We start from the raw sequence: 25,371 nt of genomic DNA on the forward strand, positions 1-25,371 counted from the left end.
ACCACCAATTACTACGTCCGCTATGTTAGTCTCCTTCGGGTATCCGTAGCAGAAAGAGTGTAGAAAGAGGTAAAACTCTATTTTATACAAATATTATGCAATTTAGAGAATGAAGTTGACCATCAGTAGTAACAGGCCGGGAGCCAGGTCCACTCCTCAGGATGTTTTTTGTTACCTTTTTTTTTTTTAACTATTATTTCCTGTTGGGCCATCACAAGTTGATGGAGACCATCCCTAACTCGGGGCCGTTTGGTCACAGGGGCCCAAAAAACACCCTTTTTGGGAAAAGCTTCATGATTATTTTCCTGCTAGTTCCCCCATGTGTCAGTATACCATGCCAAATTTTTTGAGTTTTCTGACCACGTATGCAGTGTCTCCTTGTCATTTGCAATTACACAATTTCGCCAGAAGCTTTTTCCAAAAAGTGCGTTTTTTTGGCCCCTGTGACCAAACGGTGATGGCCCAAGGTATGAGATAACAGGAAATCATAGTCAAAAAAAAGGTAACAAAAAACATCCTGAGGAGTGGACCTGGCTGCCGGCCTATAACTGGTATGAGCGGAGATCAAGTCCAGGTGGAAGGTTGACTGCTATCGTTAACTGCTAACTAACTAGCTACCGTCTGGCTAGTTTTTATACGAATTATCATTTGTTCAAAAAGCTTGTGTTTGAGAGTTTATGAAGAAATCAAATAGTGCTGTCAAAGTTAAAGCATCAACTAATTAATTAATCACAAAAAATGATCGCATTAATCATGTATTAACACAGATTAATCGCATTATTAATTTTGAGCACAGATGATCCTTTAGCTTGACAGCAGATGGCTACGTTAAAGGTAGCATATAGGTCGTGTTTGAGCAATAAACATAACTACATGCATTAAAGCAAAGCATTTAATAAATGTTTACGTATGACAGTCAGAATATTTGTTTGTCATTTTAAATTATGGAAGTAATGAACTGATTAGCAAAAGAGGAGGATGAGCGTGTGCAGTGGATACATGTTTTTTGAAGACATCCTCAAAACATTAAATGTGGGGAAAAAAGCACATATCAGGTACTCTTTAACTCATTCACTGCCACTGACAGCTATAACTTAACGAAAAATCATTTGAACTATTTCTCTTAGTTTAACATTTTTTTCCATTTTTTTAACAAGAGTATGAAAACCTAGAATTATTTTTTAGAACAGATATAAAATTTGTGATTCGTGAGTTAACTAGTGAAGTCATGCGATTAATTACGATTACAAATTTTAATCGCCTGATGCCTCAAATTTTTAATAAGCTTTTTTTTTTAACAAAAAAATTTGTGTTTAATTTTTTATTGTTTTTTATTTTTTTAAAGAAAAGGTTATTAAAAATTAGGGGCGCCAGGCGGTTACAATTGTTAATCGTAATTAATCGCATGACTTCACTCGTTAACTCACAATTAATCACAAATGTTATATCTGTTCTAATACAATAAAAAAAAATCTAGGTTTTCATACTCTTATTAACAAAAGTGGGAAAAAAATGTTAAAATAATAGAAATAGTTCAAATGAATTTTTGACGTCTATAGCTGTCAAAGGCAGTGAATGAGTTAAATTTGGCGGGCAAAAATGTTGATTAAAAAAAGTATTTTTAATTAGGCTATTAATCGTGATTAATCAAAATTCTAAGATGTGATTAATCTGATTTAAAAAAAAAAAGTTTCACTGCTCTAAAGTCAAACAAACTGGAGGTTGACTAATGCATTTCAATGGATTGTGTGCCACCTTTTAAAGTTCCAATTGTATTTTTTATTTTTTTTTAAAAAGATGGAAAAACAGTGCAGTCTGGGCGTGGGTTTCCGTGACAAGGCTGGGAGTGGTTACTCATAATCATTTGATCCTTCATGGACCACATGGGTCAAGGTGAGTACCACCATGACACACGCAATCTGTTCCCAAGCAATGACACTGAAATCCCATGTTAACATGCTTACAACAGCAAAGTTTATTGAGTGTGATTGGAGGATGCCTCCTCTACATCTGACCGCACAGACTTTGACAAGTTGTGACCTTAGGGGTTGTGGGACAGCTTTGGAAGCGTGAGTGTGAAATTTCTTTGACAATATTCTTGGCCCGGGGGGGGTGGACACTGAGCAGACTCCATGGAGGAGGAGGAAGTGTGTGAGATCACCGTATGTGCATGTCATGTAGATGCAACGTGTGTATCTACACACTCCACACCAGCCGGCCCTCCCTTCGTGATGCATCATCTCACTCGCCTGCTCGCAGTGATTCACGGGCACACTGGCATTTGAACTGATGTCAACACAGCATGTTCAAAGGATCTGTCTCGATTCTATTAATGTGTCACTGACTCGGTCTATAGCCATCTCTCACCCGTGCAAGCTAATTTCCCACAGTTGAAGGACCTTCTACTGTATGTGGTGGTCAGTGTGGGCTTCAGTCACGATTGGATTCGATACAGATTAATCCTGATACGAATCTATAAATAGATTTTAGCGATTTTTTTTTTTTACAAAAATTTAGAAAATACTAATCTAATATTTATTTATCTGAAAATTCAGGCTTATAACTGAGCCACTGTATTTAACAAACAATCTGTTTCTTGTTTAAACAGCAATGAAATAAAATATTAAGGCTTAATGTTCCATTAATATAACATTCTTCCATGCTTATTGCGTGATTCCTAACCCTAAGTAAGACGTTTTGTTGAATATTGTAAAAAATAATAGTTTAAAAATCGATTCGGCCGCATATCGAATCGATTCGAGAATTGCGCGCTGTAATATCGCGATATATCGCCAAATCGATTTTTTCTAACGCCACCTTCTACTGTATGTGGTGGTCAGTGTGGGCTTCAGTCACGATTGGATTCGATACAGATTAATCCTGATACGAATCTATAAATAGATTTTAGCGATTTTTTTAATACAAAAATTTAGAAAATACTAATCAGTAAACTTGTACATGTACACTGTAAGATTTGTATGAAAATGTATTTATTTATCTGAAAATTCAGGCTTATAACAGAGCCACTGCATTTAACAGGTTGCAGTTTCATGTCTGAACAGCGCTGAAATAAAATATTAAGGCTTAATGTTCCATTAATATAACATTCTTCCATGCTTATTGCGTGATTCCTAACCTTAAGTAAGACTTTTTGTTGAATATTGTAAAAAAATAATAGTTTAAAAATCGATTTGGCCGCATATCGAATCGATTCGAGAATTGCCCGCTGTAATATCGCGATATATCGCCAAATAATTTTTTTCTAACGACACCTTCTACTGTATGTGGTGGTCAGTGTGGGCTTCTGCCCATTGTGGTCATCAGGCCAGTGAGGAGACAAACCACTTCATTCACATGTTTTTGTTGGAAGGGTCTTATGCGTGGGACTTGTAAAAAAAAAAAATCGAATTAATTTTAAACAAAGCAGACTTGAGATACAATCCTGTATTGTGTATAATTTGTATGAAACAGATGACATGTGGGTGTACGGGAGGTTGCAAGACTTTGTTGAAATGTTATGAGTTGTTTGATATTTAGTTTTAGCGTCATATCACACTTGAGAATGACAAAAAGTGGAGGAAAGTGACAAAAACAATACTCCATCCATTTAAAGGAATCAAATTTGTGGTTTGTGAATATCCTTCCTTCCATCCATTTTCTTCCGACAGCACCTTAGCAACCAAATCCGTCCAGCTCTATAGCAATCTGCCATGTCAAATGATGGGTTCAGCGGCAAAAAAAATGCATGTAAAAATGAGTGCTGTCAAAGTTAAAGCGTTAACTCATTGAAGATGAATCACAAACAAATGATCACATTAATCGTGTATTAACACAGATTAAATTTGAACGCAGATGATCCTTTAGCTTGACAGCGGATGGTTACGTTAAAGGTAGCACAGGTTGTGTTTGAGCAATAAACATAACTACAAGCTTTAAAGTAAAGCATTTCATAAATGTTTGCGTATCACATTCAGAATATTTGTCCCAATCAAAAAATTGAGGTCTTCTTTTTTTCATTTGAAATGATGCAAGCAATTAACTGATTAGAAAAAGCGGAGGACGAAAGTGTCAGTGGATCCAAAAATGTTAACGACGTCCTCATAACATTAAATGTTGAAAGAATGAACACATAACAAGTGCTTTTCAAATGTTGATAATTTAAAATGAAAAAAACAAAACAATAATAACAACAATATTTTGACATGAACAAATATTCTGAATGTCATACGCAAACATTTATTAAATGCTTTATTTTAATGCATGAAGTCATATTTATTGCTTAACCTTATTACCTTTAACGTAACCATCTGCTGTCAAGCTAAAGGACCATCTGCGGTCAGAATGAACTCATTCACTGCCATTGACGGCTATAGACGTCAAAAATTCATTTGATCTATTTCTATTAGTCTTGCTTTTTTTTCCTACTTATTGTTAACAAGAGTATAAAAACCAATATTTTTTTTATTGAACACTTAGAACAGATATAAAAATCCGTGATTAATTGTGAGTTAACTAGTAAAGTCATGCGATCAATTACGATTAAAAAATGTAATAGCCTGACGCTCTGAATTTTTCATAATCTTTAAGTCGCGTCAGACGATTACAATTTTTTTATATCTATATTTCAAAAAAATAAAATCTAAGTTTTCATACTTTTGTTAACAAAAGGGGGGAAAAAAATTAACTAATTGAAATAGTTCAAATTAATTTTTGACGTCTATAGCCGTCAATGGCAGTGAATGAGTTAATAGTGTGATTAATCTGCATTAATATATGATTAAAGCAATATTTTTTTGTGATTAATCAATGAGTTAACACTTGAACTCTGACAGCTAATTGATTGATTATGGTAGTACGTAAGCTAAGGTGATACTATAAAAAAAAATTGCGAACTACTGTTGAGCATTTCATTCATTTGTAGAGGTTTGTTTTTTCCAATTGCATCCCTCCAAACAGATGGAGACCATTGACGTTAGGTGTTAGGTTGTCATTTCTATTCTCAGCTCCTCACACTTTTGTTTCTATTTCTGTCACTCGTGTTGTGCAACTCTCCGTCTGTAATTGGCCACTATGGGAGATGTACACACACTTACATTTCGAGTGACAGAATTGACAGGCTTGCGCCAAGCTAACATGTTGTCGCGCAGCAGGGCACAGTGAGAGACTCACTGCATGGGCTCGTCTCATTTTTATATTTGTGATGAGTATTGTGAGCACTAGGTGGCAGAGCTGAGTCATAAACTGCTCTGTTGAGTTTTTCTGTACTTCCACAAGCCTGAGTTAAATTTAGGCAACTACATTATCATTATAATTTTTTTTCTGTCTTTCTTTTTTATTTTGTATGTGCGTGAGTATGTGCATGTGTGCGTGCGCGTGAGTATGTATTCATTAATTCACCTAAAACCTATTAAAAATCCCATACCGTTCACCTAAACCGAATACTTCAGAATCCAGCTTGAGTCGCGAGGTTGTCAGGAGACCCGAGGAAGGCTCAAAGAACAGAAAGGAAAGTGAAAACCAGCACCGACCAGACATCACCTACTACCAACCAGAGTCTTTTACATTATCATTATCAAATACATCAAGAAGTCAGTAATTGCACACTTCAATATTTATTCCAGTTAAAAAGTGTTTAGACAAAGTTAACATAAGGCGGGCAAAAATAAAACAAAAATGTTAGGTAGTACACAAAGCAGCTTTGGTGTTGCATACAGTAAAACACAATAAAATAATCCAAAACACATCATTACAACTACAGTACGTGAAACATTTAACAAGCACCGAAAATAAAGTATTAATATTCCAGCCACTGTATCAGCTGTGCTATTGAACCCGGCTCTTGGCTCGCTGTGATGCAAGACTTCGACAGTGCAAAAAGACAGACAGGGGGTGGATGAAAGCGAGCAGGATGACCAGCGTCAGAGCGATGTTCACCTGCAGACACATGGAAATTAAAGTGACGGAAGGAATTTGTACGGATGTCATTAAAGCTTTTGCATCATCGAGTGATCGTATACTCACATATAAAGGATCTCCATGCAGAACCGATTTTACCAAAGCAAAGCAGGCGTACTGCAGTAAAGAGAAGACTGCCGAAATGGCCATGATGAGGCCGAACAGTTTCCCAAAGTGGCATGATGGGAATCTACATACACGGACAAAAAAACACAACACAAAAATTCACATTTTAATAAATATTATGAAGACTACTCAGTAGATGCATATGTAGTACATAAGCATGTAAACTTATTAGGGGTGTGCCAAAAAATCGATTCTAATAAGAATCGCGATTCTCATTTAGTACGATTCAGAATCGATTTTATTTCAATTATTTTATACTGTCTTCCCTTTGTTTGTGTGTGCCTTTATTGGGAGCGCTGTTCATGTTGTACCCGATTTGGCCACTTAGGAGCAGTGTGGTTCCACGCGGTCTTATCCACTGTTAAGTTGTAGCCACAGAGAGTAGAAGGAAAAAGTCACCATCAAGTTATTCAAATAAAAGTTGTTTTTTTGCAGCGTGGAGCCGTTCTTTTGAGTTATAAAAGTGCCGCCAGTAGTGCGCTAATTAGCATTAGCGAGTCAGACTGGAGTAGATAATTTACGATTCATTGCACATCTATAAATTGAAGCAAAAAATCATTGTCAATCAAATCATTTTGAATCAAAAATCGTTCCTAATCGAAAATCGATTCAGAATCGAATCGCACACCCAAAAATCGGAATCGAATCGTGAGACATTCAAAGATTCCCACCCCTAAAACTTATGAGCACAACTGTATATGTATAAAAGCTAATTGTCACTTAATGGCACAAAAATTTTATGAATCGTCACCAAAAGTCACATGCACGTCTTTAGTCATGTCCGCTTCAACCTCTGAAAATAGCAAAACAATCGCCATAGTATTTTGGATTTTTAAGTTTACATAAACTGTATGCACTCCCTCATCATTTTTGGACCAAGGCGCTTGAGGGGAATGGTTGACAAAATAATCGACACATGAATTGTTTATTAAAAATAGTTATCAAAGCAATACCTCACTGTAAGACTTTCCTGCTTATTAAGGGAGATCTTGAAAAAAAAATTGTGTGCAGGTTGACTCACGCCACACTGAGGAATGCTGCGTTGCCACCGTACAGGAAGGAGCGATTGAGCACTTGGATGATGAAGGTAAAGTACTGAAGCGGTAGGAGTGGCGTGGCGGCACAAATCGAGAACACCACCGCCATCAGTGATGTCAGCAAGAGAGAAAGAATTGCGGAATTCAGGTCTGCCTCTTGCTCACTCATCCCTACAGACAAAACAAGTTTTAGATTTTGACTAGCAAGCTGCCAGTGGAGAGTTTGACACGCTATAGAACCCCTCGGCACAGGAAATCACATTTTTTCAATACATTATTTCAAAAAGGGACATTTTTATGTTATATTAAATAAAATAAAATCACCACACACCAAGTGAAATATTCCAAGCCTTTATTTGTTTCAATTTGGAAACTCAAACAATATTCAGTATTAGTCAGGCAGCAACATGTAGTTTTATCTTTTACTGACCAGTTGGTACGTGATGTGCGTTTGGACCGGTAGTGCAACCAAAAAATGCAATTACTTCAACTCAGACATAATCAATTATTCACAGTTTTAGTATTTTAATCTTATTCTGCAATTAACACATTCACTGCCATTGACGACTATAGACGTCAAAAATTCATGTGAAGTATTTCTATTTAACTTTTTTTAATTTCATTATGAAAACCTAGAATCATTTTTATTTATAACAGATATATAATTATCATGCGATTAATTATGATTAAATGCCCCTTATTTTTTAATATAGATTTTTTTTAATTAGGCCCATCAGGTGATTTTTTTTTTAAAATTGTAATTAATCACCTGACTTCACTAGTTAACTAACGATTAATCTGTTCTAAATTACCCCCCCACCCCAAAAAAAAAAATTCTAGGTTTTTATACTCTTGTTAGCAAAAGTGGAAAAAAATGTTAAACTAATAGAAATAGTTCAAATTAATTTTTGACGTCTATAGCCGTCAATGGCAGTGAATGAGTTAATATGGTTGCTTTTTTTTAAATTATTTTTTTTAAATGTATTAACTTTTCTTTTGTTTTTGGAGCACATAGACGACCAATGAGAAGTACTGGTCTTGATGTAAGATTAATTGTTTTTCTGGGTTTTACATCAGTTTTAAAGTAAATAATTCTGTGTTCAATGTACGTGGTTTGTCAGGTGGCGCAACCGCAAACAAAACAAGGTTTTGCCATCTTTTCATTTCAGGTCAGCGGTAATCACTCGCTATGTGGCACCCGTAAGTATCCTGCTTCTATAAAAATTATGACCGAGAACTGTTGATGCTCGAAAACAGTGGATGCATGCATATCCAATTAAGTGACAACATCGCTATGGAAAATAATTATTCAGTACATATTAACATAAGTCTATAGTGTACTGTATTGTGGACACTAATTATTTCTTTCAAGCAAACAGAGTGGAAGAAATGAGCGTCAGGTGTCAAACTTAACATCCTGCACTGCTTCTGTTCCAACTATCACTTTTTTTTCCTTTGCTTGATGCAGGTCAATAATTTGACTGCTCTGAAACATGTTTTTAAACGCCTTTTTTTAATGTCATCACCACATTCCTATTATCCATTTGCTAAGCAGTCACTTATTTTCTTTTTTGGCCTGACAATGTATTTGTCCAGTGGGTTCTACTTTGTACCCGCAGAGTCCGGTCTCTATGGCTGTTTCCATTTGTTAATTTTTAACTCATTCACTGCCATTGACAGCTTTAGACGTCAAAAATTCATTTGAACTATTTCTATTAGTTTAACATTTTCCACTTTTGTTAACAAAAGTATAAAAACCTAGAAACAAGTTTTTATTGTATTTCATATAAAATTTGTGATTAATAGTGAGTGAACTATTGAAGTCATGTGATTAATTACAATCAAAAATTTTAATTGGCTGACAACCTATTTTTTAAATAATCTTTTCTTTTCTTTTTTAAAATATTTTTTTCAAATTATTAAAAATTAGGGCGTCAGGCAATTAATTTTTTTATTGTAATTAATTACATTACTTCAATAGTTAACTCATGATTAATCACAAATTTTATATCTGGTCTAAATATTTTTTCCCCTAGGTTTTCATACTCTTGTTAACAAAAGTGGGGAAAAAAAGTTAAACAATTTTTTTATGAAAACCTAGAATCTTTTTTATTTATAACAGATATATAATTATCATGCGATTAATTATGATTAAATTATATTTATTATTATTATTATTATTATTATTATTATTTATTTTTAATATAGATTTTTTAAATTAGGCCCATCAGGTGATTTTTTTTTTTTATTGTAATTAATCACATGACTTCACTAGTTAACTAACGATTAATCTGTTCTAAATTTCTCCCCCAAAAAATTATAGGTTTTCATACTCTTGTTAGCAAAAGTGGGAAAAAAATGTAAACTAATAGAAATAGTTCAAATGAATTTTTGACGTCTATAGCCGTCAATGGCAGTGAATGAGTTAATTTCTTCCTGGTGATGGTAAAGTGAAATGTGCTTGTGGTTCATTACCTTCCGGCCGGGGTTTGCGCTTGTTTCTGTCCATGATGAGGCCGTTCCAAGGCGCACACAAAACCCCGCACAGTTGGGTGAAGGCAAAGGCGTTGATGTACTGGCTGACTGACAACACGCAGGGAAACGTTTAAACATTTAGATGAGGACACTGTCAAACTCACAGTGCCGGTTTGTGGCTTCTGTCTTTCTGGGGTTATTTACTAAAACAACAAAAATTAGGACTAAGTAAGCATGTTTATGAGGAATGTTTGAATTGCATTTGACTGCGGTGCGAGTGTGAGTTTACCAAGTGAAGGCTCTGCATGAGTTAGCTTTTGCAGCGTGGAGTTAAGAGTACCAATGAACAGATAATGTCTCAGTTGGATCACCGACAACCAGATAGTGTGCCAAATGAATAATCTGGATAGAACACACTCACGTAGCGTTTTCTCTGGGAAAAACAAGAAATTGCAGAGTTATCAAAAACAATTAGCTCACCAAAAGGTTCAGCACCAGACCCGGACAATTAATCAAAGCTGCATCATAAAGCCTCTAAAAAGGTCTGCAGTTATTTTAATCAGGTTGGATCTTTCACCTAGAAATGCTAATATTTTACAATTCTTCAGTGAAGCATGCATCAAATTTCAATCACGACAGCAAATGTGGCAGCTGGATTTACTGTATTTTGGGGTGTGCCAAAAAATCGGCTAAGTGGCTGATGCTTTGCAATATCTCAAACATTGAAGCTAAATTTGAGCCTAGCATGTGTGTGTGTGTGTGGTGTGTGTTACGTGGGTTAGAAAATGTTAGATATTATTAACATTTAAATTCTTTATTTTCATATATTAACCATTGTTATACATTATTAACATCTTAATTCTTTATATTAACCATGTTGAAAGGTTTTATAGACGTGTAAAGCAAGTAGTGTTGAACTCAGTATAATTTGACCTTAAGATGGGACATATTATTTGGTCTAGAAGTTCCTTCTCTGTGGGAAAACACATTTGGTCCTTGAGAACAGAATCTGTTTCGAACACGCACCCCTGACTCTGTTTTCGCCATCGCTCAAAAGTACCAAGAGAGTATGTTTTGTCTACAAATGAAAGAGAGGCGGTCTGTTTAACTATAAGAAGCCATTTTATACACGGAAGAGGCACATTCGGCGCTCTGAATTCCACCTGTTAAGTGATGAATTGGAGTCTGTTACGATGTCCAGAGATCTCTGTTAGATTAAAATCATTTTTGCAAAGGTGTTTTTTCTTACATTAAATCTGTCTTCAAGTTTTGGAACACGCAAAGAGGACAAATAATTTTATTCCTCTTCAAAAAGCAGTTGCACACTGACCTTGCTTTGCAGGTGCCTCGGTCTTAAATCTCTCTGTCTCTGTGCTTTGCTCCGAGCTCGCATTCATAGAGCGCGTGGCAGTATTGAGATTGCTGCAGGATAGCCTGAGGTCACAAAAACAGTACAATATTATTAGTCATTGTTTACATGAAACGCCTCACGGGCATACATTTACTTTACACTTGCTAAGAATAAATACCAATTTTGCACATACACAGCTCATTCTATACATGAGGTAACTCAAGGTCATTCAAATGAAGCCGTTGCTGTTCATACCCATATGTGTAGTGATCAGGCAGTGGGTATGGAATAAAGGTTCTGGGAAACAGGAAGAAAGTCCTGAGCACGTGAATGACGCTGCAGATGGACAGGAACAGGAAACAGGCGCGGAGAGAAATGCCCGATTCGTAAACCAACTGTACCGGGGGGGGGGGAAGGCAAGATCAGCATCACTGTGTTATATGAGGTTAGATCAATTATTATATTTCATTTGGCGATGGAAAATGAAGGAAATCTCTCCAATGAGACGCACCTTAATGACTAAGAAGAGTGCTGAGGAAGAGTCGAAGGCCCCATTGTAGAGAGTGATGACGGTTGAACGACGGGTGCCAAAAAGGTTTCCCACCTTCAGGAGAAATTGAAATATATTACATAGATGTGTTTTTTTGGGGTGAATGGTAATTTAAAGTTGAATGTTTTTAAGATAAAAGTTGAAATGTTATAATAGAAAAAATACTTCAAAACATATGTTCAGTATATCTCTTCTTGGATTAGCAGGATAAATAAAGTAAAGTTATTGATTAGTTACCATTGAGGCTGACGTCATTTCCTGTTCGACCACGAAATTGCCACATTCAATATGGCCGCCACATTTACTTGCCAGCCTTTTTGGATGTGGCTCAGTCAGGCTCTCATAGTTTATCTAAATGTGTCATCATATTCAAATGGACGGATGGATGGATGCTTTATGTGACATTTTAGTGGGTCATGAGATTTTTCCGATATCATATATTTGGAAAACACTGCTTTAACAAGCCCTTGGTTGACAAAAAATGTCTATGATGTACCTGCATGTTGGTGATGAGCAACATGATGCCGCCCACAGCTATGAAGGAGAGGGCTGGAAAAAGTAGGACGGACAGAGCTGATGGAAAAAAAAAAAGACAAATCAATGAGCAAGCTCACCTACAAGGCCCCAAAAAAGTGTTTTGTTTTACCTGAATTTGAGAAAGCCACCATCAAGGTACCCACGGTGTGAAAACCTCTGAAATAAACAAACACATTCCTTGCGTGACCTGTGCATGTTTTTAGAACTGAACACCATCATAAAGACTTTGGAGTGCTGGACATTAAGAGAATAATTCACATATGCCGTTTATGCAGAAGTACTTAAACTATAACTATTTGAAGATTTTAAATGAAGTACTTTCAGATTTCATTTAAGAAGAAAAATGCTACACTTGTGGAGTTAATTACCTGCTTCGACTACCCCGGGGGCTTTTTCCCCGTTTGTTTTCCTTTAATTTCTTGAACAGTAAATCCCTTCGACTCATCAAGCTCTGAAGTTATAATAATAATAATACATCGGATTTATGTAGCGCTTTTCGTTGAGAGCTGGGAAAAGCTATTTGCATTCCTCGGCCCTGTATTTTCCCACCGCCCTCTTTTAGTGGAAACATATGGACATTCCTTGTGCTGGTATATTTTTGCTGTTGATTTGGATTGTTCTGGAGTAATAGCTCCTCCCCCTTCTACATTACAAAAATAGTGTACACTTTCAGCCAAAAGCGTATTTTTCACTGACAGCTCCTCCTTTCAAACTTTACGTATATTTATCATTCTCAGGTCAGGTACTTTTTTTTACTGCTTTGAACCCACAAAAAAAATGGTCCCAATTTGATCAGTGCTCCTGTGATTCCGTGTTAGATGTGTATGAAGACATTAGAATTCCTTATGAAAGCTACTAATGTTAAATATGTACACATAAAGCCTTGTCGTTGCAGGTGAGTATTTGCTCTATCCATTTTGTTAGTCATTCATTATTGATCATTCAATTCAATACTTCCCTGCCAAATTGAACAGCAAAAGGAAAAACATTTCATTCTAACCCGACTGAACTCTATCAAGGTTATGTCAATATGTACTCACATTCCCAAGAGCCGAGCCACCGTTGTGCCAAAGTGGTCGAAAATGAAACCGCTTGCCACCGTGACGAAATTATTCATGAAGGATGCGATGGTGAAGACCAGCGAGAACTGCTCATCCTGTTCACTGCAATCTGAAAGAGTCAAGTAAAAGCCGATGTTGCACTTTTCTTTTTTTCCAGATCAAAAGAGTTGAGAATCCCAAACTGACCTAAGACCTGTGAGCCATTGATTCCCGTGGTGTTGACACATCGATAGTCGAAGTAACCGTCCTTCTTGATGACGAAAACAAGTGAGGCCCACCCAAATATGATGCCTGCAAAACAAAGACACTCCACCAGGCCCGTGATGAAGGTGAGGCCTCGTCGCACCCCGAAACGATTTTGATAGTCCGTCATGGTTGTATCTTCTGCCACTCGCTCACACACCGGTGGGGTCGGTGTTCACAACTGCCAAAAATAAGGAGTGCTGGAGGTCAAATACTTTGTCACTATTTAGCAGGTTTTTCCAGTTATCTGCACTTTATTTCTTGAGTGTGTTTTATTGTTTTCTGATGACTAGGTCAACCCTTTGGTAAATATCAAAATCATACTCTAAAATAGTTGGCTCAAAAATAACCCAAATCAGGTCCAAAAGGGACCAACTCAACTTTTTGGGTTATTCAATTAACCCAAAAAGTTGGGTCAAATAAGTATACCACAAAATAACCCAAAAATTGGGTTGCTTTTTGAGTTAATTCATTAATTTTACTCAACTTCTTGGGTTCAAAAATACAAAAAGTTGTATCGGTTCATTTCTCACCCAATTCTATTGGGTTATTCAATTTACCCATAAACTTGGGTCAAATGAATAACCCACAAAAACAAAACAAAAAGTTGCTTTGTGGGTTATTATTTAATTTGACCCAATGTTTTAACTCAAAAAGTTGGGTTGGTTCATTTTGACCAAATTCAGTTGGGTTATTCACTAACCCAAGAAGTTGGGTCAAATGAAAAACCCACAAAAAAAGCCCAAAAATTGGTTGCTTTGTGAATTAGTTTTTAAATTATTTTAATTTAATATATTTTTTATTTTATTTTATATATTTTATATATTTTTTTATTTTGTTTAACCCACAAAACAAGCCAGAAAAAAGTTGTGGATTATTTTTCAAATTATTTTAATTTATTAATTATATTCATTTAATTTGTTTAACAACTCAAAAAGTTAGGTTGGTCCATTGACCCAACCGTTTTTAGAGTGCACCATAGACCTCTAGAAAGTTTTCTGTACAACATCATCATGTATAAAGGCTTCATTTATCCATTTCCCGCGTCATTTATAGTTATTTTGCATTGTTTTCTGTATGTTAAACCGTAGTTGTTCTGTATAAATGTAATATTATTTTGGGATGGACATATTAGATTTACATTATTTCTTATGGGAAGTGCTGTTTTGGTTTTCGTAAGATTTGCTTATAGTCAGACCTTTCCCACCAGGTTTATCACAAAACCGAGCTTCCACTGTACTGTACTTCAAAGAGTCAACATTCCGTACTCCAGTGCTGCCATACATGAAATATGTGTGACTTACTTAAAACCATATAGCAATTAATTTTCTATTTACTGCACATCCACAAATTTCAGAGGAAATGTAGCTTATTGGGTTCATTGTCCTGCGAACTTAATTAATTAATTTAGGTCAAAAAATTAAATGTGCCATTTTAAAAGAAGTAATACATACCTCCGACGATCTCTTTTATGCCTTGGTGGATCTCAAAGGCTACATCTCCATATGTCCTGACTTACTACCTTCCTTGTAAATATGATAGCTCCTCCTTCCTCTTGCCTTTGGGTTTCCTCTCTCCTCCTTTCTCAAGCCGTCTCTTTGGTGCAAAGAAAGACCCAGTCTCCACTATGGTTCGTTGCAAGAAAAACGGAAGAAAAATACTCCACAGTTTTACTGGAGCTATGATAAAAGTGCTGCAATTGTTGCAACACTTGTTCAGTTAGTCTAAAGGTCATGTGACTGCAACAACAGGGAAAAAAATGGTGAAGGTTCTGATTGGAAACAGACGTGAGAGCATTCTTCTAAACTCTCATGATTTTTACGGCTGAACCTCAGAACTGAGGAATCTAACCTTTATTGATTTTTTTTACGACATAAACAAAGAGTGTACTTCCCTTATACATTTTTAAAGAAAAGTCAAGTTTATTTATATAGTCCTTAATCACAAAAGAGTCTCAAAGGTGGTCACTCACCCACAGTTGACAGATGTTAACAACATCCCCTCATCTTACTTTTCAACTTTTTTTTTTATTGCATGTCCTGTATTAGTTGATTCTCTGGTTAAAAAGAACAACAAAACTCAAATCCAGTCATAGCATCTTTGCTAACAAATTATGCCCAACATCATCATGCAGGATTTTAACAGCCAAAAGTAACATCTATCACTTACGATAAAAAAAGTAAAGAAAAAGTAACCAATTTAGTAAGACTTGGCAGTTGGCACACATGATTCTGAAATTCAGGAACCCCAAAATACGAACACTGCCAACATCAGCAAACTTTTGTGGCAACTTATGATCTAATGTCATTGAACTTAAGATTTGACGGAAAGAAAGAGCCAAAATAGAGATGAACACGGGATTCTCTTTCCCAATCATGACTTCCTCTTTCATAAAATGTTGGTGTAGAAAATGATTTCACTGGATCTATAACATTATATTTGTGTTATTTACCCACACGTAATGTATGTGTGTATGACTGTTTATGGAGCACTATATGGAGTGTTGAACGTAAAAAAAAAAGTCTGTCTAGTGTCTGTTTGTCTGTCTGTCATGAAAAGAGCATGCCTCAACAAATATTAATTAAATTAAAACATTATTATTATTATTAGTTTTTTTTTTTTGATTTTTTTTTTTTTTAATATATATTTTTAATTTATTATTATTATTATTATTTGTTTATTATTATTATGAGCCTTCCAAATTTTTGAATAGTATATGCTACTACAACCATTTCAGCCAACATTTCACCCACCACTTACTCTCATTTTCATTCCCCTATTTTGACCATAAAAAGCTAGAAAGAATGAATGGATGAGGGAGGGATCAGTGACCAAAAGGCCATTAGGAGTTTCATTCCTTTGACCAGGATGGGGCTGCAGCCCAATCATTTACTTGCTGTGTGTGATGGCACCCCCTTGTGGTCATTTCTAGACAGCGCCTTTAATTAGTGGAGGCACTCCAGTATGGCGAGTGGGTCGTTCCTAAGGTGTACTGTTGTACGTAAATCGGAAGGTGCCGCACAAACACTAACTTACTGTATATTTACAAGAAATTCTCGTAGGCTAAGTGGCCTATGACATTGTATTAAATATACAAATTGTGGCAGGTTAACATACCTTTCTATCCCCTTTGTAACTTTGCTTGGAAAAGACCAAAGCTGCTCATATTTACTGCAGTTACTTTTTTTTTTTTATTGATCAAGAGGCCACTCAGAATGTGTTCGCACGGACGCCAGTGGCCCGTCTCTGTTATAAATAATTAAATAAGCAAAAAAAAAAAGCAAGCTGAATTAATTTGAAATCAGTGTTCTTGACTAGGCAAAGGTTTACACTGAATTAACTCTTGAGTGCCCCTGTTGTATGTTTCTAAATTTATTGTGGCGGTAATTAAAAAATAAATACATAATTAAAATGATTCAATGATTTAAAAAAAAATGAAATAATATATATATATATATATATATATATATATATATATATATATATATATTAAATCTTCATATTAAAAAGCAATAACGAGGTGTAAATACATTAACTATTCAATGTTAAACTAAAAAGTTAAAACAAGAATAACAGCCTCATTTGTTGTGGAGAAACGAGAGAGAGAGAGAAAGAGAGAGAGAGAGAGAGAGAGAGAGAGAGAGAGAGAGAGAGATCGTTCTTATCGATGCACATTGACTCATTTATTGTTTCACCTTTAATGTGCAGTTTAGTCCTTTTTACCAGTTTACTCATGTTTAAGGTTTTAGTTCTTTGTCCATGTATCTTGCTTTTAAAACACTTTGCTGACTTGTTTTTGTTTTGTTACTTGACTCAAGGACATGCACAATAATTCTAATGTGATCTGTTGTTTAACCTAACCCCGGTATACTAAGTGGAAGGAGATAAAGAGAACCTGAGAACCTGTTAAAGCAGTTTAGTCAAAATACCTGTCTAGATGCTCAACAGAAATAACAGCAGTTCTTAGACAGTTTTTATCAAACTTGTAGAAGTAGCTTTCAGTTACACAAAAGTTGGTGACCCACATGTCTCGGTGTGACGTCAGTTTCCATCCATTTTCTTGGCCGCTTTTCCTCACAAGGGTCGCGGGGGTGCTGGAGCCTATCCCTGAACACCCTGAACTGGTTGCCAGCCAATCACAGGGCACACAGAGACAAACAACCACCCTCACAATCACACCTAGGGACAATTTGGAATGTCCAATTAACCTGCCATGCATGTCTTTGGAATGTGGGAGGAAACCAGAGTACCCGGTGAAAACCCACGCAAGCACGGGGAGAACATGCAAACTCCACCCAGGTAGGCCGAAGCCCGGACTTGATCTCACGCCCTGTGCACTGGGAAGCGGACGTGCTAACCAGTCAACCACCGTGCTGCCCCACGTCAGTTTCCAAATCTTCCAATTTCGCATCAACACAAGCGCTGATAAGTGTTTTACTTAAGTGTGCCTGTTCAAAAATCTGCTGAAAACTAGACTTAAGAAAAAAAAAAGCATAAAATTACTACTGAACTTTGTTTTGTACGTTTTCTCCTGCAGGCATCATTAAATCCAGTACTGAAAATAAGTATCAGATTTTTGTATAGTTTTCACATTAGAAAAAAACTTACGGCACATCACTTAGCAAAACGATTAACAAAAAGTCGATTAATTATGCAAATTATGTCATTTAGGTGTACAGATTTGGTAAATGGTAGATGTTTTTTTTTGTAGCACTTTATTTATACTATATTGTGCCTAAAGTGCTTTACAAAGCCTAACATTCACCCATTCACACACACATGGTATAGATAATTTAACAAAAACAGTTTTAAAAAATTGGAAAATAATGTATTTTTGGTCAAAATAATTGAGAGTGCAATGCTGACCTGTTTTCTGAAGCTGAACTGTGATTGGTCGTTACCTGAGCCCTGAGTAACTGTGATGTCATTTTCGGTAGCAAGTGGCAAAATGGCCGACCCCCGAAATGGATTTTTAAAAAAACGGCTGGATTTTGCTGCTAAGGTAACATTTTGGGTTCATTTCTACTTTATATTTCCTGTGTTTTAAAAATGTACATTTTTATTAATGATTACATTTTGTCATCTTCAATTTACTTCGGTGACCATTGTGGGGTTTTCTTTCTCAACTGGAGGACTAGCAAATCATTTTTTTCATGTAGAGTATGTTACACATGGAGTACATGTGCGCATGACGTGGTTGCCTGAGGCATGTGTACAGATACAAGGAAGATAATGATTAGAGAAGAGGTGTCTTTTGTAAGAGCATTTGGGCAGAACAGAACTGAGAGAAGGTCTGTATTGTATACTGTTTATTTTAATTTTGTCTTTTTAAACAAATTTGGTTCAGCATTTAGTCGTGCAACATTTTTTTTCAACCAAAATTGAATGTTTAAATTGGATTTTGTTGTTCTAGTTTGTGCAAATTGTACAATGATCATTGGTGCTGATTTCTTATTTTGTCGCTTTTTTTTGACAGCGGATTGAAAAGCTGAGACAATGTCGCTGTGTCAAAAAAGTTGCGGGGTGCAACGAGGTCTCACCTTATTCACGGGCGGGGTGGAGTGTCTAGGTTTTGCAGGGATCATATTTGGGTGGGCCTCACTTGCGTTCACCCTCAAGCAGCAGGGTTTCTTCAGTTCTTACTGCGTCAACGCCACAGGAGTCGATGGCTTGCAGGTCTCGGGTCGGTTGGCTTTTCTTACCTCTGAACTTGAATTCTGGATCGTTGAGAAAATCATAAATGCACAAAGATGGCTTTTGATGCTAACATGTTTGAACTATGCTTGTCTGTGTCCAGATTGCAGTGGACAGGATGAGCAGTTCTCTCTGGTCTTCACCATTGCATCCCTCATGAATAACTTCCTCACACTTCTAATTGGTTTCATCTTTGACCGCTTTGGCACGCTCATTTTGCGGCTTTTGGCAATGTGTGTGCATACAATTGCTTTCAGACCGATACTAGTAATATTTTTTAAGCTCTAGTAGTAGTAGTAAATCATGATCATTTTTGCACAAATGAATTATTAATGCTCCCATGATGACAATGACTTCTTTCCACCAGATGTCTTTACACCTTGGGTACTTTGTTGCTAGCCTTCTCGACTCCAGGTAAATTTCTTGCTTTTCTAGGCTCATTTTCAACACAAAAATAACAAATGAAAAGACCAAATATTTAGATGTATTTTTTTTATATATCCAATGAAAAGCGGGTATCTAATGAATGTATGCCTTAATTAGCCTTGGCCAGCCTGATTTTCCCAGGACTCGCCCTCATTGCTCTGGGTGGCAACATGTTGCTCCTCACCAACATACAGGTAGGCGGTCTACAATTATAAAATCAAAATTGTATTATTTAATTACAAAATGATAAAACCTTTTGCCTGTTTTTTTTGTTTTCAAAATCAAATCTAAATAGAAAGGACTGTATTTTTTCATTTTTGTTTAAAAAACAACAACCAATCAACCAATGAGCAAATTAAATTTATTCTCATTTTGCAAATGATGCTATTGTCCTGTGACGACAATAGCTGAGAAATGTCAAAACGGGGGGCTTTAGGACCCAGATGCGGGAAGGCAGAGCAAGGAGGCAGGGGTGTAGTCCAAAAAAAAAGGGATTTAATTTCTATTAACAAAAAGGTTTCCAAAGTTCAAAAACATAAAACAAAGCATGAACTTGAACAAAAGAGGGACCAAAAAACAGACAGCAACAAAACATGAACTTGAACTAGAACTTGGGCGGGAACAGAAAACAGGCAGCATGACATGAGGACAAACATACATACCACAATGCACCAACACAGACAGAGGAGAGACAGCAGACTAAATACACCAACACTAAAGACGCAACAAGACACACCTGGACCAGACACAAGTGGCTGAGGGCACTGATTGGACAACACAAGGAAGGGCAGGGTCACAATTAACAAGACAAGGAAAGCAGAAACTGAACATGACAGAACCAAAACATGACAGAACCAAAACATGACAAGAAAGACAATTGCAGTCCGAAATAAATTTACTTTGTAAATTCACAAAGTAACATTTTAATTTGAGTTGTATAAATTTGAACTTTTGAAATGTGATTTCCAGTTTTTTCAATTGTTTTCATACTTGGCGATACGAATAAATCTGTTTGATCAAACTAAACATTGCTCCAAGTAAACAGAACAAGACATTTTTTTTTTTATCCTGTGTGGGTTTTACAAAGCAGTGGTACATTGAGTGCTGTGCCATTATGACTGGCACACTCCTGAAAGGGTGCTGAACCAAAGCAAAGCATATTTACAAAATAAAATCTAGTAACCTATAGGGGGCTAGTTGTATCACTTTATCACTATATTTTATATATTTCTTGGAATCAATACATCATATAAACAAAATGTATACCAGTACACAACCCCTGACCATTTATACGAAGGAAACTAGTACAGACGCTCCCCTACTTACGAACATTCGAATTACGAACAACGGTACATACGAACATTTCTGCGCGTACAGTATGTCGAAAAATGTTCGGAAAGAAATGCTGTAAATTAGATTTTGTATTGCGCGTAGTGCTTCTTTCCGCCGCTAATACCGACGATTGGCGCTGTGAGAGCTCATTGGAGGCTGAGCAACGTGGCGAGGAGGAGGAGGAAGAAACGCCGGTCCCCATAAAGGAGGAAATAACTTTTGAAGCCGATTCCAGCGACGACGAAGAATCTCTCATGATATAAAATCCTCCTCTTCCTCCTCCTCCATCATCTCCTTAAGCATCGAGTACATCTTCCAAAAGTAAGTTAAACTTCATTTTATTTATCTTATTACGTACATGTACATACTGTGTGTGTGTCTTTCGCTCTCTCTAACATACGTAGTACAGTACAGTACTGTACGTATTCTCTCCATTTTATTAAAAGTTTTTTTCAGTACAAACCAATGCAGGTTACTTAAACATACTTATATAAACCTTCAATATACTTATATAGGCTTTAAACATAAATTATAATACAAAATATAGCACTGAAGCAACTTACGAACAAATTCACCTTACGAACAATCGTCCGGAACGTGACTCGTTCGTAAGGTGGGGAGCGTCTATATTCCACTTTTTTATTGCGCCCTCTGGTGGAGAAAAAAATTGCAATGTGACAACTTAACCCGAGATAAAACTAGCCCCGGTCTCCCTACCTGAAAAAAAAAAAAAAAGACTATGCGTAGTTTGATATAATATTGTGTTGGTGTAAACAAATTGAAATAATTATTTTACTCTTTTTGTTTCAATAAAATTACTGTAAATGATAATCAATATGTAGGATTCAATTAAAAGTTATCAGTAATGTGAGCAATGTAAAAAAATGTTGCTCAATGGTATCTCTTTGGTTTGAATCGCTGTAAACTTGCCATTTTCGGATGTGCGGCACTGTGGTTGATGTCATAGACATCTTCACCTAATAATTGAGTCTTAATGGCATTAAATATGTCCATTTCTTTTGGAGTACAAACAGGACGACGGGTTCTCCATTGTTTGTCTTAAGTCATTGTCTTCATACATTGTTTTTAAACACAATGGATTTTAAACATTCGTCACTTTTAACACAATAATATATTTTTTTCTTCTGAAGGTGGGAAATCTGTTCGGCACTCATCGTTCCACCGTCATCACGCTCTTGAACGGGGCCTTTGACTCTTCCGCAGTAGTCTTCCTCATCATCAAATTAAGTCCCTGTGGGATTGTTGTCCGTATTTTATGACAGTGTTTATTTAACACCATCCTATACTGATCACAAGTTTTCTTCCTACAGGTGGCATACCAGGCTGGCATCTCCCTCAAGGCCAGTTTCCTGTTCGTGTCCGCCTGCAGCATCATTCACTTGCTCAGGACCTTCTTCCTGCTTCCTAGAACTATAATACCATACCCGCTGCCTGATCATTACACATATGGGTATAAATCCTAACACTGACATTCCAACCATATTAATATGTTTATTCATACCCACTAGTTTTAAAATTGTATTCTGATTAATATTCCATTTGTGAAATATGAATGAAGAGGCAAAATCCACCTGTTTTTAACCCATCTCAGGAGGCGGCTATTTTGCCACTTCTGTCGAATGAAAATGACATCACACTTGCTCAGGGCTCGGGTAACAGCCAATCACGGCTCAGCTTTCCAACATCGCATGACCAAAATCAGATGACCAAAACCAGAAAACAGTTGAGCCGTGACCTAAGCAACTGTGATATCATTTTCAGCTGACAGCAAATGAGAAAATGGCCGCCCCCCGAGATGGATAAAAAATGGGTGGATTTTACTGCTTCATTCATATTCCACAAAAACTCGCCTTGTTTTACTGTTATTTTTTTACCCCAGGTTTTCCTGTGGCAAATTAAAAAAGTCAGATGATTCTGACAATATTGACCCACAGATGTCAACAAACGAAACACAATCTGCCCAGCAGGATTGTGCAAAACCAGGTGTGTAAAATTAAAAACATGACCATAAATATTTGAATCAAACAGTCTCTTCGTTGTGACATTATGTAAACGTGCACTCTCCTTCTTCTCAGAGAAAACTTTTCGTGAGTGTGTTCTGTCCAAATTGTTCTTCTTTTGCCTAATCTGGTTTTCGGTGATCCAACTGAGGCTTGTTCTGTTCATCGGCACGCTTCAACCCACGCTGGATTTGCTAACGGGTGGAGAGCCCTCACTCGGTACATCTCAGACACACTAGCAAACTTTTATTGCAGTCTCTCATAATGTTGGAATAAAAATGAGGTTTTTATTTTGTTTTGCTTGTTTTAAGAAAAACTTGACGTGATCTTGTCTTTGCTAAAATTTAGTTTTTTTTCCCTTTTGTTCATTTTCTTTACAAAGTGTGCTTTTGCAATATGAAATGCATTTAAGATTATTTGCATCTTGTGTTGAGTTTTACAGATTAGCCACTCAGCCAAATATGAGTTTATTCTTATCATGCATGTCGTCCAATATGTTCGCAGTGGGTCAGTACATCAATGCATTTGCTTTCACCCAACTGTGTGGTTTTCTATGTGCTCCCTGGAATGGGTTCATCATGGACAGACTGAAGCGCAAATACAAAGTTGCAGGTAATGAATAAATGTTAGCAGCATTGTTAGCCAAATTTGAAAACTACACAGTATTATACACAGTATTTAATTTACAACTAAAAGTGGACTGTTGTACTTGTGATGGATTTATACTGAACGTAGCCCCCCCCCCCCACCGGTGTGCAGGAATGAGTGATTGTGAGGCAGAACTGAATTCCTCCTTAATTTCTATCTTCGTGACGGCGTTGATGGCGCTGGTGTTCTCAATTTGCTCCGCCATCCCCGTGCTGCCTCTCCAGTACTTCACCTTCGTCATGCAAGTGCTCTGTCGTGCCTTCCTGTTTGGCGGAAATGCAACTTTCATCAGTGTGGCGTGAGTATATTTACTGACAAGTCATTCTCAAAAGCAGTTACTACCTACGTAACTGCATCTTTGAAACTTTTGAATCCTGATGCACTCCCACCTTCCTTCACTGCTTTTGTCTTTGCGTCTTTCGTGGTGTAGTTTCCCACCGTGCCACTTTGGGAAAGTGTTTGGCCTCATGCTTACTCTCGGGGCAGCCGTCACCTTACTGCAGTTTGCCTGCTTTACTGTGGTAGAAGATGTTCTGGATGGAGATCCTTTATATGTGAGTACCACATGATTTTGTGTATTTGTGTATGCACAGGCACCATAAAACACAATGCAACAGCATGGAACTGTGCCATGTACACAGTATCATCTGGAGCACTTCAAAATCAATATTAATCTAAAACCAATTATACTCACCTGGTGCATCAAAGCGTGTGCAAGATTATTATGAAAAATGCACATTTGCACAAAGGATGAAAATGACGTGGTTATAAGTTCTGCTCTGACCAACCAATCAAGAGGCGGAAAAATGATCACATGACAATTATTGACGGACAGCGTCTGGCCCAGTGAGGATGAATCTGAAATCTGATTATTAAAGAAACAACCCAATTGCCCACTTTTATGTTAAAATGGCTAGCACGGCCATTTCTGCATGGCCCAGATTAAACTGACATATTAGCACATATACTACACATCATGTACGTACACTGTAAGAGCCAGCCAAAAGAAATGAAGAGAAAATAAATGACAATAAATGACTTTTATGAGCCAGTTATTACAGTTTCATTGCCTGAAATATTCTCTCACCCATTCCAATAATCGGAATCAGATGTATAAAATCAAGCAGCTATGCATTTAGCAAACATTTGTGAAAGAACAGTTTCTGATCGTTATCTCCCCTTTCATGTGTCTTCAGGTCAACATCGCTATGGTGCTGCTAATGCTGTTCTCCTTCATCCACCCCTTGTCGCTCTTTTTACACTGCAGACGAATTGCAGCTCAACGAACCAAATACGCAATGTAAACATTGACCCAGGAAAACGTTTTTTTTTTTTTTTTTTTTTTGCACATTGATCAGTGAAGTGATTCTCTTCTAATGAAAGTGACACAGACGCCGACACTGTCACATAACACTGTCGGTTATTGAGTTTTTTTTTTTTTAAGGTCTTCAAATCATGTGTCTGTTTTGCATTTACTCGAGTCAGTGAGCCAAATCATCTGAGTTTATTTTGTTTGTGGTGAGACCGCCAACTCGAGTCAGTGAAGCACATCATTCAAGTCTGCTAACACACTTTGTGTATTGTAGTCAAAAGGACTCACAGAATCTGGAATATAATCATGACTGTTCACTCTCGACTCTACTCTTAATTTGCTTTTTTCTATGCATGACACCCATTATAAAATGATGTATAGGCAATAATCATTTTGCCTTATTTGCTGAATACTACATTAATATTACTTCACAATTGTACATTATATTATCAGATTTAAAATTTAATTTAGGGGTAAACTGAGTTATATAATTGTCAGTTCAACATGTTTCATTGAAACAATCAATAAAGACACTGTTGTATTAAATGTGTTTTGTGTGTTAAACTACAGTTACAAATAGGTGTGTTATAATGTTCTGTTTAA

At 36.6% G+C, this 25,371-nt stretch overlaps 2 protein-coding genes across 4 annotated transcripts; one reads left to right on the plus strand and one right to left on the minus strand.

Moving 5' to 3' along the window:
- Positions 1 to 5,596: 5,596 nt before the first annotated feature.
- On the minus strand, positions 5,597 to 18,904 carry LOC144059623 (equilibrative nucleobase transporter 1-like). Of its 3 annotated transcripts, XM_077578850.1 has the most exons (14): positions 18,876 to 18,904; positions 14,790 to 14,960; positions 13,279 to 13,516; positions 13,072 to 13,201; positions 12,141 to 12,187; positions 11,991 to 12,067; positions 11,456 to 11,548; positions 11,200 to 11,339; positions 10,924 to 11,027; positions 9,883 to 10,026; positions 9,594 to 9,701; positions 7,103 to 7,289; positions 6,022 to 6,145; positions 5,597 to 5,934 (listed from the first exon to the last, which is right to left on the minus strand). In XM_077578850.1, the coding sequence occupies exons 3-14, from the start codon at positions 13,463 to 13,465 to the stop codon at positions 5,824 to 5,826; spliced, it is 1,452 nt and encodes a 483-aa protein (XP_077434976.1). In that variant the 5' UTR covers positions 13,466 to 13,516; positions 14,790 to 14,960; positions 18,876 to 18,904; the 3' UTR covers positions 5,597 to 5,823. The 3 variants fall into 3 exon arrangements, with proteins under 3 accessions (XP_077434976.1, XP_077434978.1, XP_077434975.1); XM_077578852.1 differs by lacking the exon at positions 18,876 to 18,904 and having other exon boundaries at positions 13,279 to 13,383; positions 14,790 to 14,988; XM_077578849.1 differs by lacking the exon at positions 18,876 to 18,904 and having other exon boundaries at positions 14,790 to 14,988.
- On the plus strand, positions 18,592 to 25,213 carry LOC144059531 (equilibrative nucleobase transporter 1-like). Its single transcript, XM_077578677.1, has 13 exons — positions 18,592 to 18,626; positions 18,812 to 19,018; positions 19,133 to 19,262; positions 19,397 to 19,443; positions 19,573 to 19,649; positions 21,939 to 22,052; positions 22,119 to 22,258; positions 22,688 to 22,791; positions 22,884 to 23,027; positions 23,313 to 23,420; positions 23,568 to 23,754; positions 23,887 to 24,010; positions 24,653 to 25,213. The coding sequence occupies exons 2-13, from the start codon at positions 18,832 to 18,834 to the stop codon at positions 24,758 to 24,760; spliced, it is 1,470 nt and encodes a 489-aa protein (XP_077434803.1). The 5' UTR covers positions 18,592 to 18,626; positions 18,812 to 18,831; the 3' UTR covers positions 24,761 to 25,213.
- Positions 25,214 to 25,371: the final 158 nt, after the last annotated feature.

This window comes from Vanacampus margaritifer, chromosome 10 (assembly GCF_051991255.1).
Source record: "Vanacampus margaritifer isolate UIUO_Vmar chromosome 10, RoL_Vmar_1.0, whole genome shotgun sequence".
Taxonomy (NCBI): Eukaryota; Metazoa; Chordata; class Actinopteri; order Syngnathiformes; family Syngnathidae; genus Vanacampus; species Vanacampus margaritifer.

Excerpts from the sequence above, each read along its gene's own strand:
- LOC144059623 (XM_077578850.1), bottom strand. The coding sequence starts at position 13,465 with ATGACGGACTATCAAAATCGTTTCGGGGTGCGACGAGGCCTCACCTTC. Across the intron at positions 12,068-12,140 it reads GGTGGCTTTCTCAAATTCAG|CTCTGTCCGTCCTACTTTTT; the intron begins GTAAAACAAAAC and ends TTTTTCCATCAG. Across the intron at positions 11,549-11,990 it reads TGCTCATCACCAACATGCAG|GTGGGAAACCTTTTTGGCAC; the intron begins GTACATCATAGA and ends TTTCTCCTGAAG.
- LOC144059531 (XM_077578677.1), top strand. The coding sequence starts at position 18,832 with ATGTCGCTGTGTCAAAAAAGTTGCGGGGTGCAACGAGGTCTCACCTTA. Across the intron at positions 19,263-19,396 it reads ATTTTGCGGCTTTTGGCAAT|ATGTCTTTACACCTTGGGTA; the intron begins GTGTGTGCATAC and ends TCTTTCCACCAG. Across the intron at positions 23,028-23,312 it reads GGGTGGAGAGCCCTCACTCG|TGGGTCAGTACATCAATGCA; the intron begins GTACATCTCAGA and ends ATATGTTCGCAG.